This window comes from Tachysurus vachellii, chromosome 16 (assembly GCF_030014155.1).
Source record: "Tachysurus vachellii isolate PV-2020 chromosome 16, HZAU_Pvac_v1, whole genome shotgun sequence".
In the NCBI taxonomy this organism is placed as follows: Eukaryota; Metazoa; Chordata; class Actinopteri; order Siluriformes; family Bagridae; genus Tachysurus; species Tachysurus vachellii.
Window position 1 is genome coordinate 17,488,486 of NC_083475.1, and position 13,775 is coordinate 17,502,260.

The 13,775-nt window shown below is 43.3% G+C and overlaps 1 protein-coding gene across 2 annotated transcripts in view; it reads left to right on the forward strand.

Annotated features, from left to right (window-relative positions):
• The window catches only part of tspan9b (tetraspanin 9b), a 35,089-nt gene extending 21,871 nt beyond the window's left edge, over positions 1-13,218 (forward strand). For both annotated transcript variants that reach the window (XM_060889127.1, XM_060889126.1), the window contains 6 exons: positions 5,969-6,160; positions 6,559-6,633; positions 9,144-9,245; positions 9,513-9,644; positions 10,433-10,516; positions 11,694-13,218. In XM_060889127.1, the coding sequence (XP_060745110.1) occupies positions 5,969-6,160; positions 6,559-6,633; positions 9,144-9,245; positions 9,513-9,644; positions 10,433-10,516; positions 11,694-11,765 (657 nt within the window). In that variant the 3' untranslated portion in view covers positions 11,766-13,218. The remainder of the gene's footprint in view (positions 1-5,968; positions 6,161-6,558; positions 6,634-9,143; positions 9,246-9,512; positions 9,645-10,432; positions 10,517-11,693) is intronic.
• Positions 13,219-13,775: the final 557 nt, after the last annotated feature.

Consider the following 13,775-nt stretch of genomic DNA (forward strand, 5'->3'; position numbering starts at 1 on the left):
TACTCACAATGTTGAGTAAATGTAGAAGAAACTCTATGTGTAAAATGTTCTTCAGTCTTAGGGGGCACAAACTTTTGCACTCCTCTGTAATGGAAGTACTTAACAATAATGTACATTTTTTATGTCCTCTTTGGTTTGTGGTGTTTTTAGAAATATACTTACATGAATATTGTGTGTGTGTGTGTGTGTGTGTGTGTGTGTGGCGCTCATGGTTGATGATTAATTTTTCATGAATCATTCGGCGTTAGAGATCCTGATGACCCTCTTACTGATGTTTAATTCAGGAGACCTAAAGCAGTAGCTAGACCTCTATACAACACTTACAGAACACACACACACACACACTCTCACACACACTAAGTGGTGGGTTCTTTTTTTAAGAAGCGTAAGTGATGTATAGTCATAGTCTGCTGAAGCAGCACTTTTTCTACTGTTCTAACTGTGACTCCACCATTATTTATTAATCCGTGCTCTCTTTTCTCTGCTTTATTCTCTTTATCTATGTTCTGTGTGTGTCTGTGTGTGTCTGTGTGTGTCTGTGTGTGTCTGTGTGTGTCTGTGTGTGAGAGAGACAGAAAAAGAATTGGGAGAACACATTAAAAGAAAAGGTTTTGATCGATCCACAGTCCAGAGCAATCTAGCCTTAAATTGAGCAGGACCATTAAACTGCCTTTTCCACTTTTCCACACACCTACCCAATATTCTAAGCTGATTCAAGGTTGTCTGTGTGTGTGTGTGTGTCTGTGTGTCTGTGTGTCTGTGTGTCTGTGTGTGTGTGTGTGTGTGTGTGTGTGTGTGTGTGTGTGCGCATGTGCTTGCGTGTGTGCACGTGCTAACGCAGTCTGAACACAAAATCTTTATCACAGACCCTCACTGAACTGCACAGATCCTTTGTGCTTGTCTGATTTTTCCCCTTTTCTTTTCCACCTTGAATCTTTTGTCAGTTTTTCTCTCCATGCTTTCTAAAAAATTGGATTTTTCATTTTTATTTTTTTTATTTTGACACATTAATCCTACTCTCTGCAGTCTACTGTCTCACCATGAGTCCTCACGGGAGCCCAAGTGCATGCTGAGCATTTTAACACAGGCTAAGCTGCTCTGCGCTTCTTGTTTTTTTGGGTTTTTTTTTTAAATCATACATTAAGGTGTGTGTGTGTGTGTGTGTGTGTGTGTGTGTGTGTGTGTGTGTGTGTGTGTGTGTGTTTGGAGTTGTTTTTTCAGTAGCTGTGCATTTCAGTAGGTTTTACATAACACTGTACCTGAGAGATCTGATGTCATCTTGTTATCATTCAAGTAGCACCTCACCAAGGATCATTCTATTTTTTATCTGCAAACACATACAGGAAAAAGTGTTCTTTTGTTTTTGGGGGTTTTTTTTGGGTCTTTTTATGTTACATAACTGAGAAATCATCCACTGGGTAAATAGTGTGCTTTTAGTTATTAAAACTCTGAGCTCTGTGAATTCCTCAAAATACTCCTGTGGTTCCATAAAAGTGAGCCATCTGAAGCGATTTTAATGACCGGTTGTGTTTTATCATCTGTGTAACACACACACATATGCAGAGAGTGAGTGTGAGTGTGAGTGTGAGAGTGAGTGTGAGAGTGAGTGTGAGAGTGAGTGTGAGAGTGAGTGTGAGAGTGAGTGTGAGAGTGAGTGTGAGAGTGAGTGTGAGAGTGAGTGTGAGAGTGAGTGTGAGAGTGAGTGTGAGTGTGAGAGTGAGAGTGAGTGTGAGAGTGAGTGTGAGAGTGAGTGTGAGAGTGAGTGTGAGAGTGAGTGTGAGAGTGAGAGTGAGAGTGAGTGTGAGAGTGAGTGTGAGAGTGAGAGTGAGAGTGAGTGTGAGTGTGAGAGTGAGTGTGAGAGTGAGTGTGAGAGTGAGTGTGAGAGTGAGTGTGAGAGTGAGTGTGAGAGTGAGTGTGAGAGTGAGTGTGAGAGTGAGTGTGAGAGTGAGTGTGAGAGTGAGTGTGAGAGTGAGAGTGAGTGTGAGAGTGAGTGTGAGAGTGAGAGTGAGTGTGAGAGTGAGAGTGAGTGTGAGAGTGAGAGTGAGTGTGAGAGTGAGAGTGAGTGTGAGAGTGAGTGTGAGAGTGAGTGTGAGAGTGAGTGTGAGAGTGAGTGTGAGTGTGAGAGTGAGTGTGAGAGTGAGAGTGAGTGTGAGAGTGAGTGTGAGAGTGAGTGTGAGAGTGAGTGTGAGAGTGAGTGTGAGAGTGAGTGTGAGAGTGAGTGTGAGTGTGAGAGTGAGTGTGAGAGTGAGTGTGAGAGTGAGTGTGAGAGTGAGTGTGAGAGTGAGTGTGAGAGTGAGTGTGAGAGTGAGTGTGAGAGTGAGTGTGAGAGTGAGTGAGTGTGAGAGTGAGTGTGAGAGTGAGTGTGAGAGTGAGAGTGAGTGTGAGAGTGAGTGTGAGAGTGAGTGTGAGAGTGAGAGTGAGTGTGAGAGTGAGTGTGAGTGTGAGAGTGAGTGTGAGAGTGAGTGTGAGAGTGAGTGTGAGTGTGAGAGTGAGTGTGAGAGTGAGTGTGAGAGTGAGTGTGAGTGTGAGAGTGAGTGTGAGAGTGAGTGTGAGTGTGAGAGTGAGTGTGAGAGTGAGTGTGAGAGTGAGTGTGAGAGTGAGTGTGAGAGTGAGTGTGAGAGTGAGAGTGAGTGTGAGAGTGAGAGTGAGTGTGAGAGTGAGAGTGAGAGTGAGTGAGTGTGAGTGTGAGAGTGAGTGTGAGAGTGAGTGTGAGTGAGTGGAGAGTAGTAGTGTGAGAGTGAGAGTGAGAGTGATGAGAGAGTGAGAGTGAGATGAGTGAGAGTGAGGTGAGAGTGTGCGTGAGAGTGAGTGAGAGAGTGAGTGAGAGAGAGTGGAGAGTGAGTAGTGAGGGAGTGAAGGAGAGTGAGGAGAGAGAGACTGAGGTGAGAGTGAGTGTGAGAGAGTGAGTGTGAGAGAGTGAGTGTGAGAGTGAGTGTGAGAGTGAGAGTGAGTGTGAGAGTGAGTGTGAGAGTGAGAGTGAGTGTGAGAGTGAGTGTGAGAGTGAGTGTGAGAGTGAGAGTGAGAGTGAGTGTGAGAGTGAGAGTGAGTGTGAGTGTGAGAGTGAGTGTGAGAGTGAGTGTGAGAGTGAGTGTGAGAGTGAGAGTGAGAGTGAGTGTGAGAGTGAGTGAGTGTGAGTGTGAGAGTGAGTGTGAGAGTGAGTGTGAGAGTGAGTGTGAGAGTGAGTGTGAGTGTGAGAGTGAGTGAGTGTGAGTGTGAGAGTGAGTGTGAGAGTGAGTGTGAGTGTGAGAGTGAGTGTGAGAGTGAGTGTGAGAGTGAGAGTGAGAGTGAGTGTGAGAGTGAGTGTGAGTGTGAGAGTGAGTGTGAGAGTGAGAGTGAGTGTGAGAGTGAGTGAGTGTGAGAGTGAGTGTGAGAGTGAGTGTGAGAGTGAGTGTGAGAGTGAGTGTGAGTGTGAGAGTGAGTGAGTGTGAGTGTGAGAGTGAGTGTGAGAGTGAGTGTGAGAGTGAGTGTGAGAGTGAGTGTGAGAGTGAGAGTGAGTGTGAGAGTGAGTGTGAGAGTGAGTGTGAGAGTGAGTGAGTGTGAGAGTGAGAGTGAGAGTGAGTGTGAGAGTGAGAGTGAGTGTGAGTGTGAGAGTGAGAGTGAGTGTGAGTGTGAGAGTGAGTGTGAGAGTGAGTGTGAGAGTGAGTGTGAGAGTGAGTGTGAGAGTGAGAGTGAGAGTGAGTGTGAGAGTGAGAGTGAGTGTGAGAGTGAGAGAGAGTGAGAGTGAGAGAGAGTGAGAGAGAGAGAGAGACTGACAGAGAGAGAGAGAGAGAGACTGACAGAGAGAGAGAGAGAGAGACTGACAGAGAGAGAGAGAGACTGAGAGAGAGAGAGAGAGAGACTGACAGAGAGAGAGAGAGACTGACAGAGAGAGAGAGAGAGACTGACAGAGAGAGAGAGAGAGAGAGACTGACAGAGAGAGACTGACAGACAGAGAGAGAGAGAGAGAGACTGACAGAGAGAGAGAGAGAGACTGACAGAGAGAGAGAGAGAGACTGACAGAGAGAGAGAGAGAGACTGACAGAGAGAGAGAGACTACACAGCAGTATATAATATAAAGCAGTGAGAGGACAGAGATGTTTTCCAGTACAACGCATTTACAGAATCATCTCTGCCTTACAGCAGTCACTAATTTCCTCTCATTTCAGGTACAGCGGACCTATTAATTGGGGCAAAAGCCTACATTTTAATGCACACACCGCAAAGGCTCAATGATTATAGAGGGCTCAATGATTATAGAAATAGGATAGTTTGGACTTTTTGCTTGTCCACATGAAGACAATTACATTTTGATGCTAGTTTTGATGCTAGAAAATAAAAAACAGTGATGAAATCTGAGTGAGACAGCGGCTACATGTGCATTAGAGCTAGTTGTGTTGAATTCTTTTCACACACCAGTTGGTTCTACTTTTTCAATAAGAACAGATTTGTAATCATTTTTAGTTTATGATTGTTGCATTATCGTTCCACTCCTAGTTTAGCTGTTACAAAATGGCAGGAAGTGTACATCTGTAGATTCCCTTATTGTGTTTATGGGGTGTTCCTTCTTTAGATTTATAGCAAACAGCTTTATCCAGTGCGGCTTACGTTTACCTCATTTATGTAGCTGAGCATTTGAGTGTTAAAGGCCTCACTCAGGGGACCAGCATTGGCAGCCTGGTCACCCTGGGATTTGAACACACAAGCTTCCGATCAGTAGTCCAACACCTTAAAGGCGGGGTGCACGATCTCTGAAAGCCAATGTTGACATTTGAAATCACCTATACAAACACGCCCCTGACCCAACTGGGTGTCACCCCTGTTTTGATAGCTCCGCCCACACATACATACGCAACCTAGGCAACTATTATGGCGGAACCTGCTGGGGCAGCTGGCCGAGGGGATATTTTTTATCAATAAATGAACTCAATGAGTAATTGAGTTCATTACTGTATGGTAATACAGGTCAAATGTGTTTTTGTAGTGTGTGTTGTACCGTGAAAGGTTTAGCTTTGTTTCACGTTGAAGACGACGTTCAACACCTAGAACCCGAGGCAGAGTCTTTTAATTGCTTTCGGCTAATGTCAGACATGCGCACTGAACCCTCTCTCCACCCTTTTCTGCTCATCGGCTACACGTTTGTTTTGTTAGTTTTCTGAAGCATTTTTCGTGCACTCCGCCTTTAACCACTAGGCCACCACATCCCCACGTAATTAATGCCCAGTGTACCACAGAGTCCTGATCAGGATAAAGCTGTAATTGTTAAAGGAAGGTAAAAAGAAAAACAAGAAGGAAGGTAAGTTGGAAGGCTTGATAGGAGACAAGAAAGAGCAAGATCCCAACCACCCCAGAGGTGTGGCACGGGTGCATCATGCAACAACTGAAGAAACAAGAAGAGTCTACGAGAGAATGTGACCGTTTGAGTCAGTCGGACGATGCAGCAAGATTATAAAATAAAACAAACCAGTAAATCAACAGAATTGCTTCAGAAGAAAATGTGTGCTTTGTCCGGACCTGAGGCCAAACTTAAACCCCTCAGAGATGTCGTGGCATGTTCATGCAACAATTTGAATTTCTTTCATCAAAATTCTGGAAAATTTGATGACCTAAAAGTCTAGTGGGGAGCAAAGGTCTGAAATTTCTTCTCACTGTTAATGAAACACCACAAATAAAACTTATGAATTGTAGCTGACTTTCTGACCCAGTGAAAACTGCTAGAAACTGGTGGACAGATTGGTGCTGTTGTTGGTTATTATAAATCTTGGGAAATACTGTGTGTGGGTGGAATATTTTTCCGTGTGTGTGTGAGAAGAAGAAATACTAACCACCTGGGGCTCCATTCTTTCTGTTTCGTTCGCTTTAAACTACAATTGAATTTTTGTTTTGCTCAAGGTTATTACTTTCCATACAGCATACATGTAAGAGTTATGAAAAAGTAATAGCTCTCTCTCTCTCTCTCTCTCTCTCTCTCTCTCTCTCTCTCTCTCTCCAGTTATCAGGCTGTGGTTTACTGGGAGTAGGGATCTGGCTCTCCATGTCTCAGGGGAGCTTCGCCACATTCTCTCCCTCCTTCCCCTCTCTCTCGGCCGCCAATCTGGTCATCATCCTGGGCTCCATTGTCATGGTGACGGGCTTCCTGGGTTGTATGGGTGCCATCAAGGAGAACAAGTGCCTGTTGCTGAGTGTGAGTGAACAGCCCCGATTCTTGCAGTGTGCTTGCCCAGGAATCATGATTTATACAATATATATATACACATTTATACACTCTTGTTTTTGTGATTGCACAAATTAATTCCACAATATATAGAGGAGCTTGCAGTTTTTCAAATTTACCACAGATTTGCTGCAGATTTGGGCCAAGACATCACAGCTAGCATTCACCAAAATACTCTTGGATTCATGTCGTCGATCAGCCAGGATGCATCACAAAATATGCAAATAAAATCGAGCCTTTTTGGCCACAACAATCACAAATAACTGTTAAAATCATAGACTGGATAATAAGGCAACGTCGACATTATAGAAATTTCTAAATGTAGGAATGTTTCATAAGTTTTGTTTTTTGTTGTTTTTTCTGTCTAGTTCTTCATTTTCCTGTTGATAATTCTGCTGGCAGAGTTGATTCTCCTCATCCTCTTCTTTGTGTATACAGATAAGGTAAAGCACAAACATTCACAAAGCAGGGAAATCTGGTTCACTTCTTAAATCTCACTTTTCATCTGAGAGCCTGAAGGTCTGCTTTGCCACTTACAGGAGTAAAAATCCAGTTTATTTGTTTGGGTAAAATTCACACTTTTAAATTCACATCAACATTAAGTCTTATGTACATCCAGTAATGCTAAAGATTAATCAGGTGTCAAATTCATTTAAAAAACCAAAAACATTTGCTCATTGGATGTTTTTTTTATTTAGTTATTTTATTTCCTGCCTTATTCTGTAAACCATCAGATCAACAGTTTCTGAACCAATCAATCCAGCCTGTTTTGGCAGCGGCTAACAGACTAAAGTCATATTCAAGACTTTATCTTTTAGTTATTGATGTGTCTTTGAATCCGTTGTACTGCCGCATGTACAAGTTCCTAATAAAGTGGCTGCTGAATAGAAAGTGGATTCTGCAGCAAATAGCATCCTGTACAGGGCGCTCTGTCATTTTGTGGATTTAGACAAGCAACATGATCAGTCACGGTTCTGAAAGTATTTGTGACGGACAAAAGCGACAAAAACAGAAGAGGTCAGCTTGGTCATGTTTACTAATGCTGCTGCTCCTGCTGCACTTCCCTGTCATCTTCCTAGCTTTAGTTGCCAGAAAAGTCAAATATATGTGCCAGAAATAAAAAAAAAAAAGAAAATAGACTCCTGGACATGCAACTCAAATCATCTCTCATATACAGTCTCTGTTAAAATCTCATATGAACATGAAGAAAGTTTAGATATTTTATTTTAATTGTATGCAAAATGTTGTGTGGCATTTCTCAGTCAGCAACAAGGACAGTTTAAAATAATGCTTATGAAAGGCATTTTGGTTAGAAAAGAAAGTAATGAGAATTAACAGAGTACACTTTAAAATGTATACACAATGTATATACACAGAGTGTTCTGTAACTCTGTAGTGTGCTGCACTGCGGTGTGGTGTGGTGTGGTGTATGAGTGCACTGCGGTGTGGTGTATGAGTGCACTGCGGTGTGGTGTATACCGAGTGCACTGCGGTGTGGTGTGGTGTATACCGAGTGCACTGCGGTGTGGTGTGGCGTATACAGTGTGCACTGCGGTGTGGTGTGGTGTATACAGTGTGCACTGCGGTGTGGTGTGGTGTATACCGAGTGCACTGCGGTGTGGTGTATACAGTGTGCACTGCGGTGTGGTGTGGTGTATACAGTGTGCACTGCGGTGTGGTGTGGTGTATACCGAGTGCAGTGTGGTGTATACCGAGTGCACTGCGGTGTGGTGTGGTGTATACAGTGTGCACTGCGGTGTGGTGTGGTGTATACCGAGTGCAGTGTGGTGTATACCGAGTGCACTGCGGTGTGGTGTGGTGTATACAGTGTGCACTGCGGTGTGGTGTGGTGTATACCGAGTGCACTGCGGTGTGGTGTGGTGTATACAGTGTGCACTGCGGTGTGGTGTGGTGTATACCGAGTGCACTGCGGTGTGGTGTGGTGTGGTGTATACAGTGTGCACTGCGGTGTGGTGTGGTGTATACCGAGTGCACTGCGGTGTGGTGTGGTGTATACAGTGTGCACTGCGGTGTGGTGTGGTGTATACCGAGTGCACTGCGGTGTGGTGTATACAGTGTGCACTGCGGTGTGGTGTGGTGTATACAGTGTGCACTGCGGTGTGGTGTGGTGTATACCGAGTGTGGTGTGGTGTGGTGTATACAGTGTGCACTGCGGTGTGGTGTGGTGTGGTGTATACCAAGTGCACTGCGGTGTGGTGTGGTGTATACCGAGTGCAGTGTGGTGTATACCGAGTGCACTGCGGTGTGGTGTGGTGTATACAGTGTGCACTGCGGTGTGGTGTGGTGTATACCGAGTGCACTGCGGTGTGGTGTGGTGTATACCGAGTGCACTGCGGTGTGGTGTGGTGTGGTGTATACCGAGTGCACTGCGGTGTGGTGTGGTGTGGTGTATACCGAGTGCACTGCGGTGTGGTGTGGTGTATACAGTGTGCACTGCGGTGTGGTGTGGTGTATACAGTGTGCACTGCGGTGTGGTGTGGTGTATACAGTGTGCACTGCGGTGTGGTGTGGTGTATACAGTGTGCACTGCGGTGTGGTGTGGTGTGGTGTATACCGAGTGCACTGCGGTGTGGTGTGGTGTGGTGTATACCGAGTGCACTGCGGTGTGGTGTGGTGTATACAGTGTGCACTGCGGTGTGGTGTGGTGTATACAGTGTGCACTGCGGTGTGGTGTGGTGTGGTGTATACAGTGTGCACTGCGGTGTGGTGTGGTGTATACAGTGTGCACTGCGGTGTGGTGTGGTGTATACCGAGTGCACTGCGGTGTGGTGTGGTGTGGTGTATACAGTGTGCACTGCGGTGTGGTGTGGTGTATACAGTGTGCACTGCGGTGTGGTGTGGTGTGGTGTATACCGAGTGCACTGCGGTGTGTGTAGGGAACAGCTTTATCACAGACTGAATAAGAGTGATAGAAGTGTGAACTGTCTTGCAGGTGAGTGAGAATGCACAGCAGGACCTGAAGGAGGGTCTGCAACTGTACAACACTGACAACAACATCGGACTGCGCAACGCATGGAACATCATCCAGTCTGAGGTGTGTGTGAAGGTGTTCAGCAGAAGAATTCAGCAGCACTGAGGTTTTAATAGGTTTTAGTCCATGACTGATGATGAATATAATACACTGTGTGTGTGTATGTGTATGTGTGTGTGTGTTTATCTTTAGCAGAGGATTTAGATTTTAGCTGTGGCAAAACAGTTACTGATTTCAGCAAATGTTCCCATGAATTTTGGATGAAGCAACAACCTCCAAACTCTCTCCCTAACTCTCTTTCCCTTTCTCTCTTTCTCTCTCTCTTTGCAGTGGCAGTGTTGTGGTGTAAGTGGGCACACAGATTGGCACGATGCCCTTCCTGATAAGACGGTCCCAGACCGCTGTTGTCAGGAGCATTATAAAGAATGTGGGCGCAATTCCAGTAATGTGTTCTGGTCTCAGGTAAGTCACAAAATCCTTATTTATTTATTTATTTATTTTGGAGCATAAAACCAGCTTCTGCTTAAATAAATAGTTTGATCTAATCACACTCACACTGGGTGAGCTATTATCTGATACCCGGATTTTAGCCTAATCAGATTATTCCACATGTATACTGTTAGACTGATATCTCTCTCTGTGTTTGAGGAAAGAAACGGGAGTGAATTAAAATGTAGGATTGAAATCAGTATTATGTGGATATCACTTTTTCAGACATCAAGTCACTTGTGCTTCCATTAAACCGATTAGTCCAGGGGTGGCCAAGGGGTTTGTATTTGTGTCTTTTTAATATGCGTGTTCGCTTCGCTTGAGTTCAATACGGTATTTTCATCAAACACGCATGTGAGTGGGATGAAAATACCTCATAGGTTCCCAGTAGGAGCAAGATCATTTGAGTAAAAAATTTGTGTCAAGTTCGCTCTTAAAATGGCAGAGAAAAAAGGTGATGATCATGTGTGCCCATGTGTATAATGTGGCTTTTGGTCTCTGACTGGTTGGACACCCCTGGATTAGTCTCTATAACACGATGCATTAAAAAAAATGCCTATTGGAAATCTATGGCCATTTATTCAGAACCTCAAGGTGAATTGGCTCCTATAGAACGAGATTTTGTGTGGCGTTCCTAGTACTTTATTGTTTTCTCACAATCCAGTTTTTTTATTGAAACTACAAGGGATATCGTTACTATTGGACATGAGTCAATATTAGATTTAAATGCACTCAATGTGTATTTGTGCTTTGACTGCTAGGGCTGCTACGAGAAGGTGGTGGACTGGCTGGATGATAACAAACACCTGTTGGGCACCATCGCTATGTGTGTGCTGGTCATACAGGTATTTAAAGCATTAAATTACATCTACACTAAAACATCCGCACACCTGCTGAATAAGTGCAAACAATATGCCTCATTCATTAATCAAGTAAAATTTGGGTGTTAATGTAAAACATTTGTATGAAAAAATTCACACAGGATTTACACAGCTTTTGTAAACGCTGATTTTCTTCGTATTCGTGTTTGTATGTTGATAAAAGAGGTTTGTTGCCTCTTACAAAACTCCCCAGAAGGTTAAGCTCACAGAGTGGAAAGTGTAGAATGGCCAAAAAAGAAATTAAAATTCAGAAGTTTAAATACTTTTGACTCCTGTCTATAAAAGTCCTGTAAATAAAGAGTATTTAGCGACACAATCAGCAGTCACAGCATCTGAAACGGCAAAAATATGGAGAGAAATTACAGCGATGATTCAGTGGAGTGAGATCAAAGAAAATTGGTTCGACACAAACTGAGTGAATGAGACCATTTCTCCGCTACCTGCCGAGGCCAAACCATGGCAAAGTTATTAAAATTGCAGAGAAGACGAAGCTAAAGGAAGCGACCTATATTCCAGCTTTCATCCTCTGCTGGTGTTAAAATGTCTGGGCATCATGTGCTAACCGTTCCCATATTATCAATTCTGTAATTTGTCCATCTTTATGGTCAAGTCTAGAAGATTTTATTGTCATAAACCATATATCACTATATAGCTTACGTAATACAGTGAAATTAAACGTTTCCCCAGGACCATGGCGCTACATAAAACAACACAGAGCTAAGGACTTAAAGTAATTTGTCCTAGCCACATAAAGTGCATCAGGACAAATACACTAACTAGCGCCAACCAGTGTGTATTCCAGCGGTGTCCAATCTTATCCGGAAAGCTTTGGTTGGAACGAAAACCTGCACCCTCACCAGCCCTTTCCGGATAAGACTGGACACCGCTGGTGTATTCTGTATATTATATAAGACATTGTGCAAAAATAGAGCTTTAAAAGAAAACATGAGCACTAAAAAGCTTCAGTTAGATTACTTGAGAAAACCATACATTAGTATTCACTCTCACCAGTTTGGATGTGTCATGTGATGGGGAGAGATGGCTGGTGGGTGGGAGGTAAATGGCAGGTGACCTAGTGACATTTTAAATATCTATTCTATCCAGTCTAAACTCTACACTGATGTCATTTCCTGTCTTGCAGCTCCTCGGCATGGCGTTCTCCATGACACTGTACCAGCAGATTCACAGAGTGGGGAAGAAGTACAATGCCTAAAAGAAAGGATTTAAACCTCATTAATAAAAAAGCAGCCCAGAAAACCTTTATAGTCCATTCTGCTTCCTGCATCTTTCCATTTCTGGACACTACCAAGCATTATAGACTGTGTGTCTAAACATTAATTCCAGTACTGTTTTATGATGTATATTTAAAAACATTTAAAAAACACGTGTAAAGGAAACAGTAAATGGCAGAGTTAATATTTGGTTGGAAGCAGATGCAAATGAAATATTTTGGAGATGAAATTTTGGCTCCTCGTGTACAGCAGGATTAATGAGCCGCCATAGTTCCACTGTTCCTATAATGCATTCCTTCATCGAGGAAAAAGATGGGATTTATTACTCACTGCTGAAGACTGCCTATTTGTACAATAATGTACCTTCTCTTTCTCTCATGCTCATACGTTGTTTCCTCATATCTCATATATTGACTAGAAAAGCATGTAACGCAGATATCTTTCGAGGAGCTAACTGTATAGTTGTGCACTTTGTTCACTTGCCCTTTTTATTCTATAAATAGATGAATATAATCCTGTTTATTATGCCTGTGTGTGTGTGTGTGTGTGTGTGTGTGTGCGCGCACGCACCGTGTGGGCAGAGAAAAGTTTTCCACCAAACTAAAACTCTGCCTTTAGGCCACTATGGATCAGTTTCCTTTGCTTTCCTTTTTTTCTTTGTTTTGTGCTTCTTCCCTCAATCTCTCTGTCTCTTTTTTCTTTCTTTCTCTATCTCTTTTCTTTCTGTCTGGTTCTTTTGTTCTAATGTTCTTACTGATTTTTTTTTCGGTCACACCTTCCCAGTCGAGGTGAATGAGCCATACAGTGCATGTTATAAGACGGAGTGAGAGAAAGAAAAAACATAGAGATCGATAAAGGACTCGACATCAGAACATCGAACAAAACGTCAATTCAAAGGCGAGTTTTAGAAATAGTCCACATTTATGAAGCTTATACACACTGAGTCATAAAGTTTTTTATTTCCTGCTGTCCCTCGTGTGCTCATGATTGTTTTATGTGTACTTTATTCAATATTTTAATCAAGTCACGATCTCTTATATTTAAACTCCCAAAAGGAAAACCTACCACTTTTACAGTTTCTTTTTTGTGTACATATCAGGGCAGGTTTGCTTTTGATTTTCTGAGGTAAATGCAGTCAATGTTAAGAGATTTATGTTCTGGAAAATTTCATCATTAGTATGAGGAGCAAAAATCCACTTTCATCTAATGTGCAGAAACATATTTCCTTTTCCAGTGATTATGAACAAGTTAAGGGTGGCCAAGTGGTGTCACATTACAGCCGAGGGAGCCCCAGTTCGGTCACGGACTCTGGTTGCTGTGTGTGTGTGTGTGTGTGTGTGTGTGGAGTTTTGTGTGGTTTCCTTTGAGATCTCCAGTTTCCTCCCACCATCCAAAAACATGCTGTCTAAAATAAAATTGTCTCTTTGCGTGTCACTGTGTGTGGGGTTGTGTGTCACTGTGTGTCACTGTGTTTGATTGATTGTGTCGCTGTGTTGCTGTATGTGTGTGATGGAGGGTGTGGGATTTGTGTCGTGGGGGGTGTGGAGGGTTGGGGTGGATGTATGCGCCGTCTACAGGGTGAGTTCCCATTTGCATTTTATGTCTAAAATACCAGAAATATGCACCGGATCCACTGCAGCCCTGACCAGTATAAAGTGTATATTGATTGTGAAGGAATCGATGAATTAAAGTCATATCTTCTTGTAGTACTTTCTCTGACTCAACCTCAGATATGCTGACGATTCCCAACAAGACCGAACTTGAGTAGGAGAATGCTGACTCAGGTTTGGCCTGACAGGATGCTCCTGAAATTGGACCCGGTTTATGACCGAAGGAAGCTGATTTCATCAAGTAAACTACATAACCATTAACATCTACTTAATGAGACCTTCTAGTGGGACCTTTAGAGTTTCTGTGTTCATCAGGTGTGTCCCAGCCCCTTTAGGAAGTGAAGAAACTTTAACTATCCACTACTCAATGTCAGAAGGTAC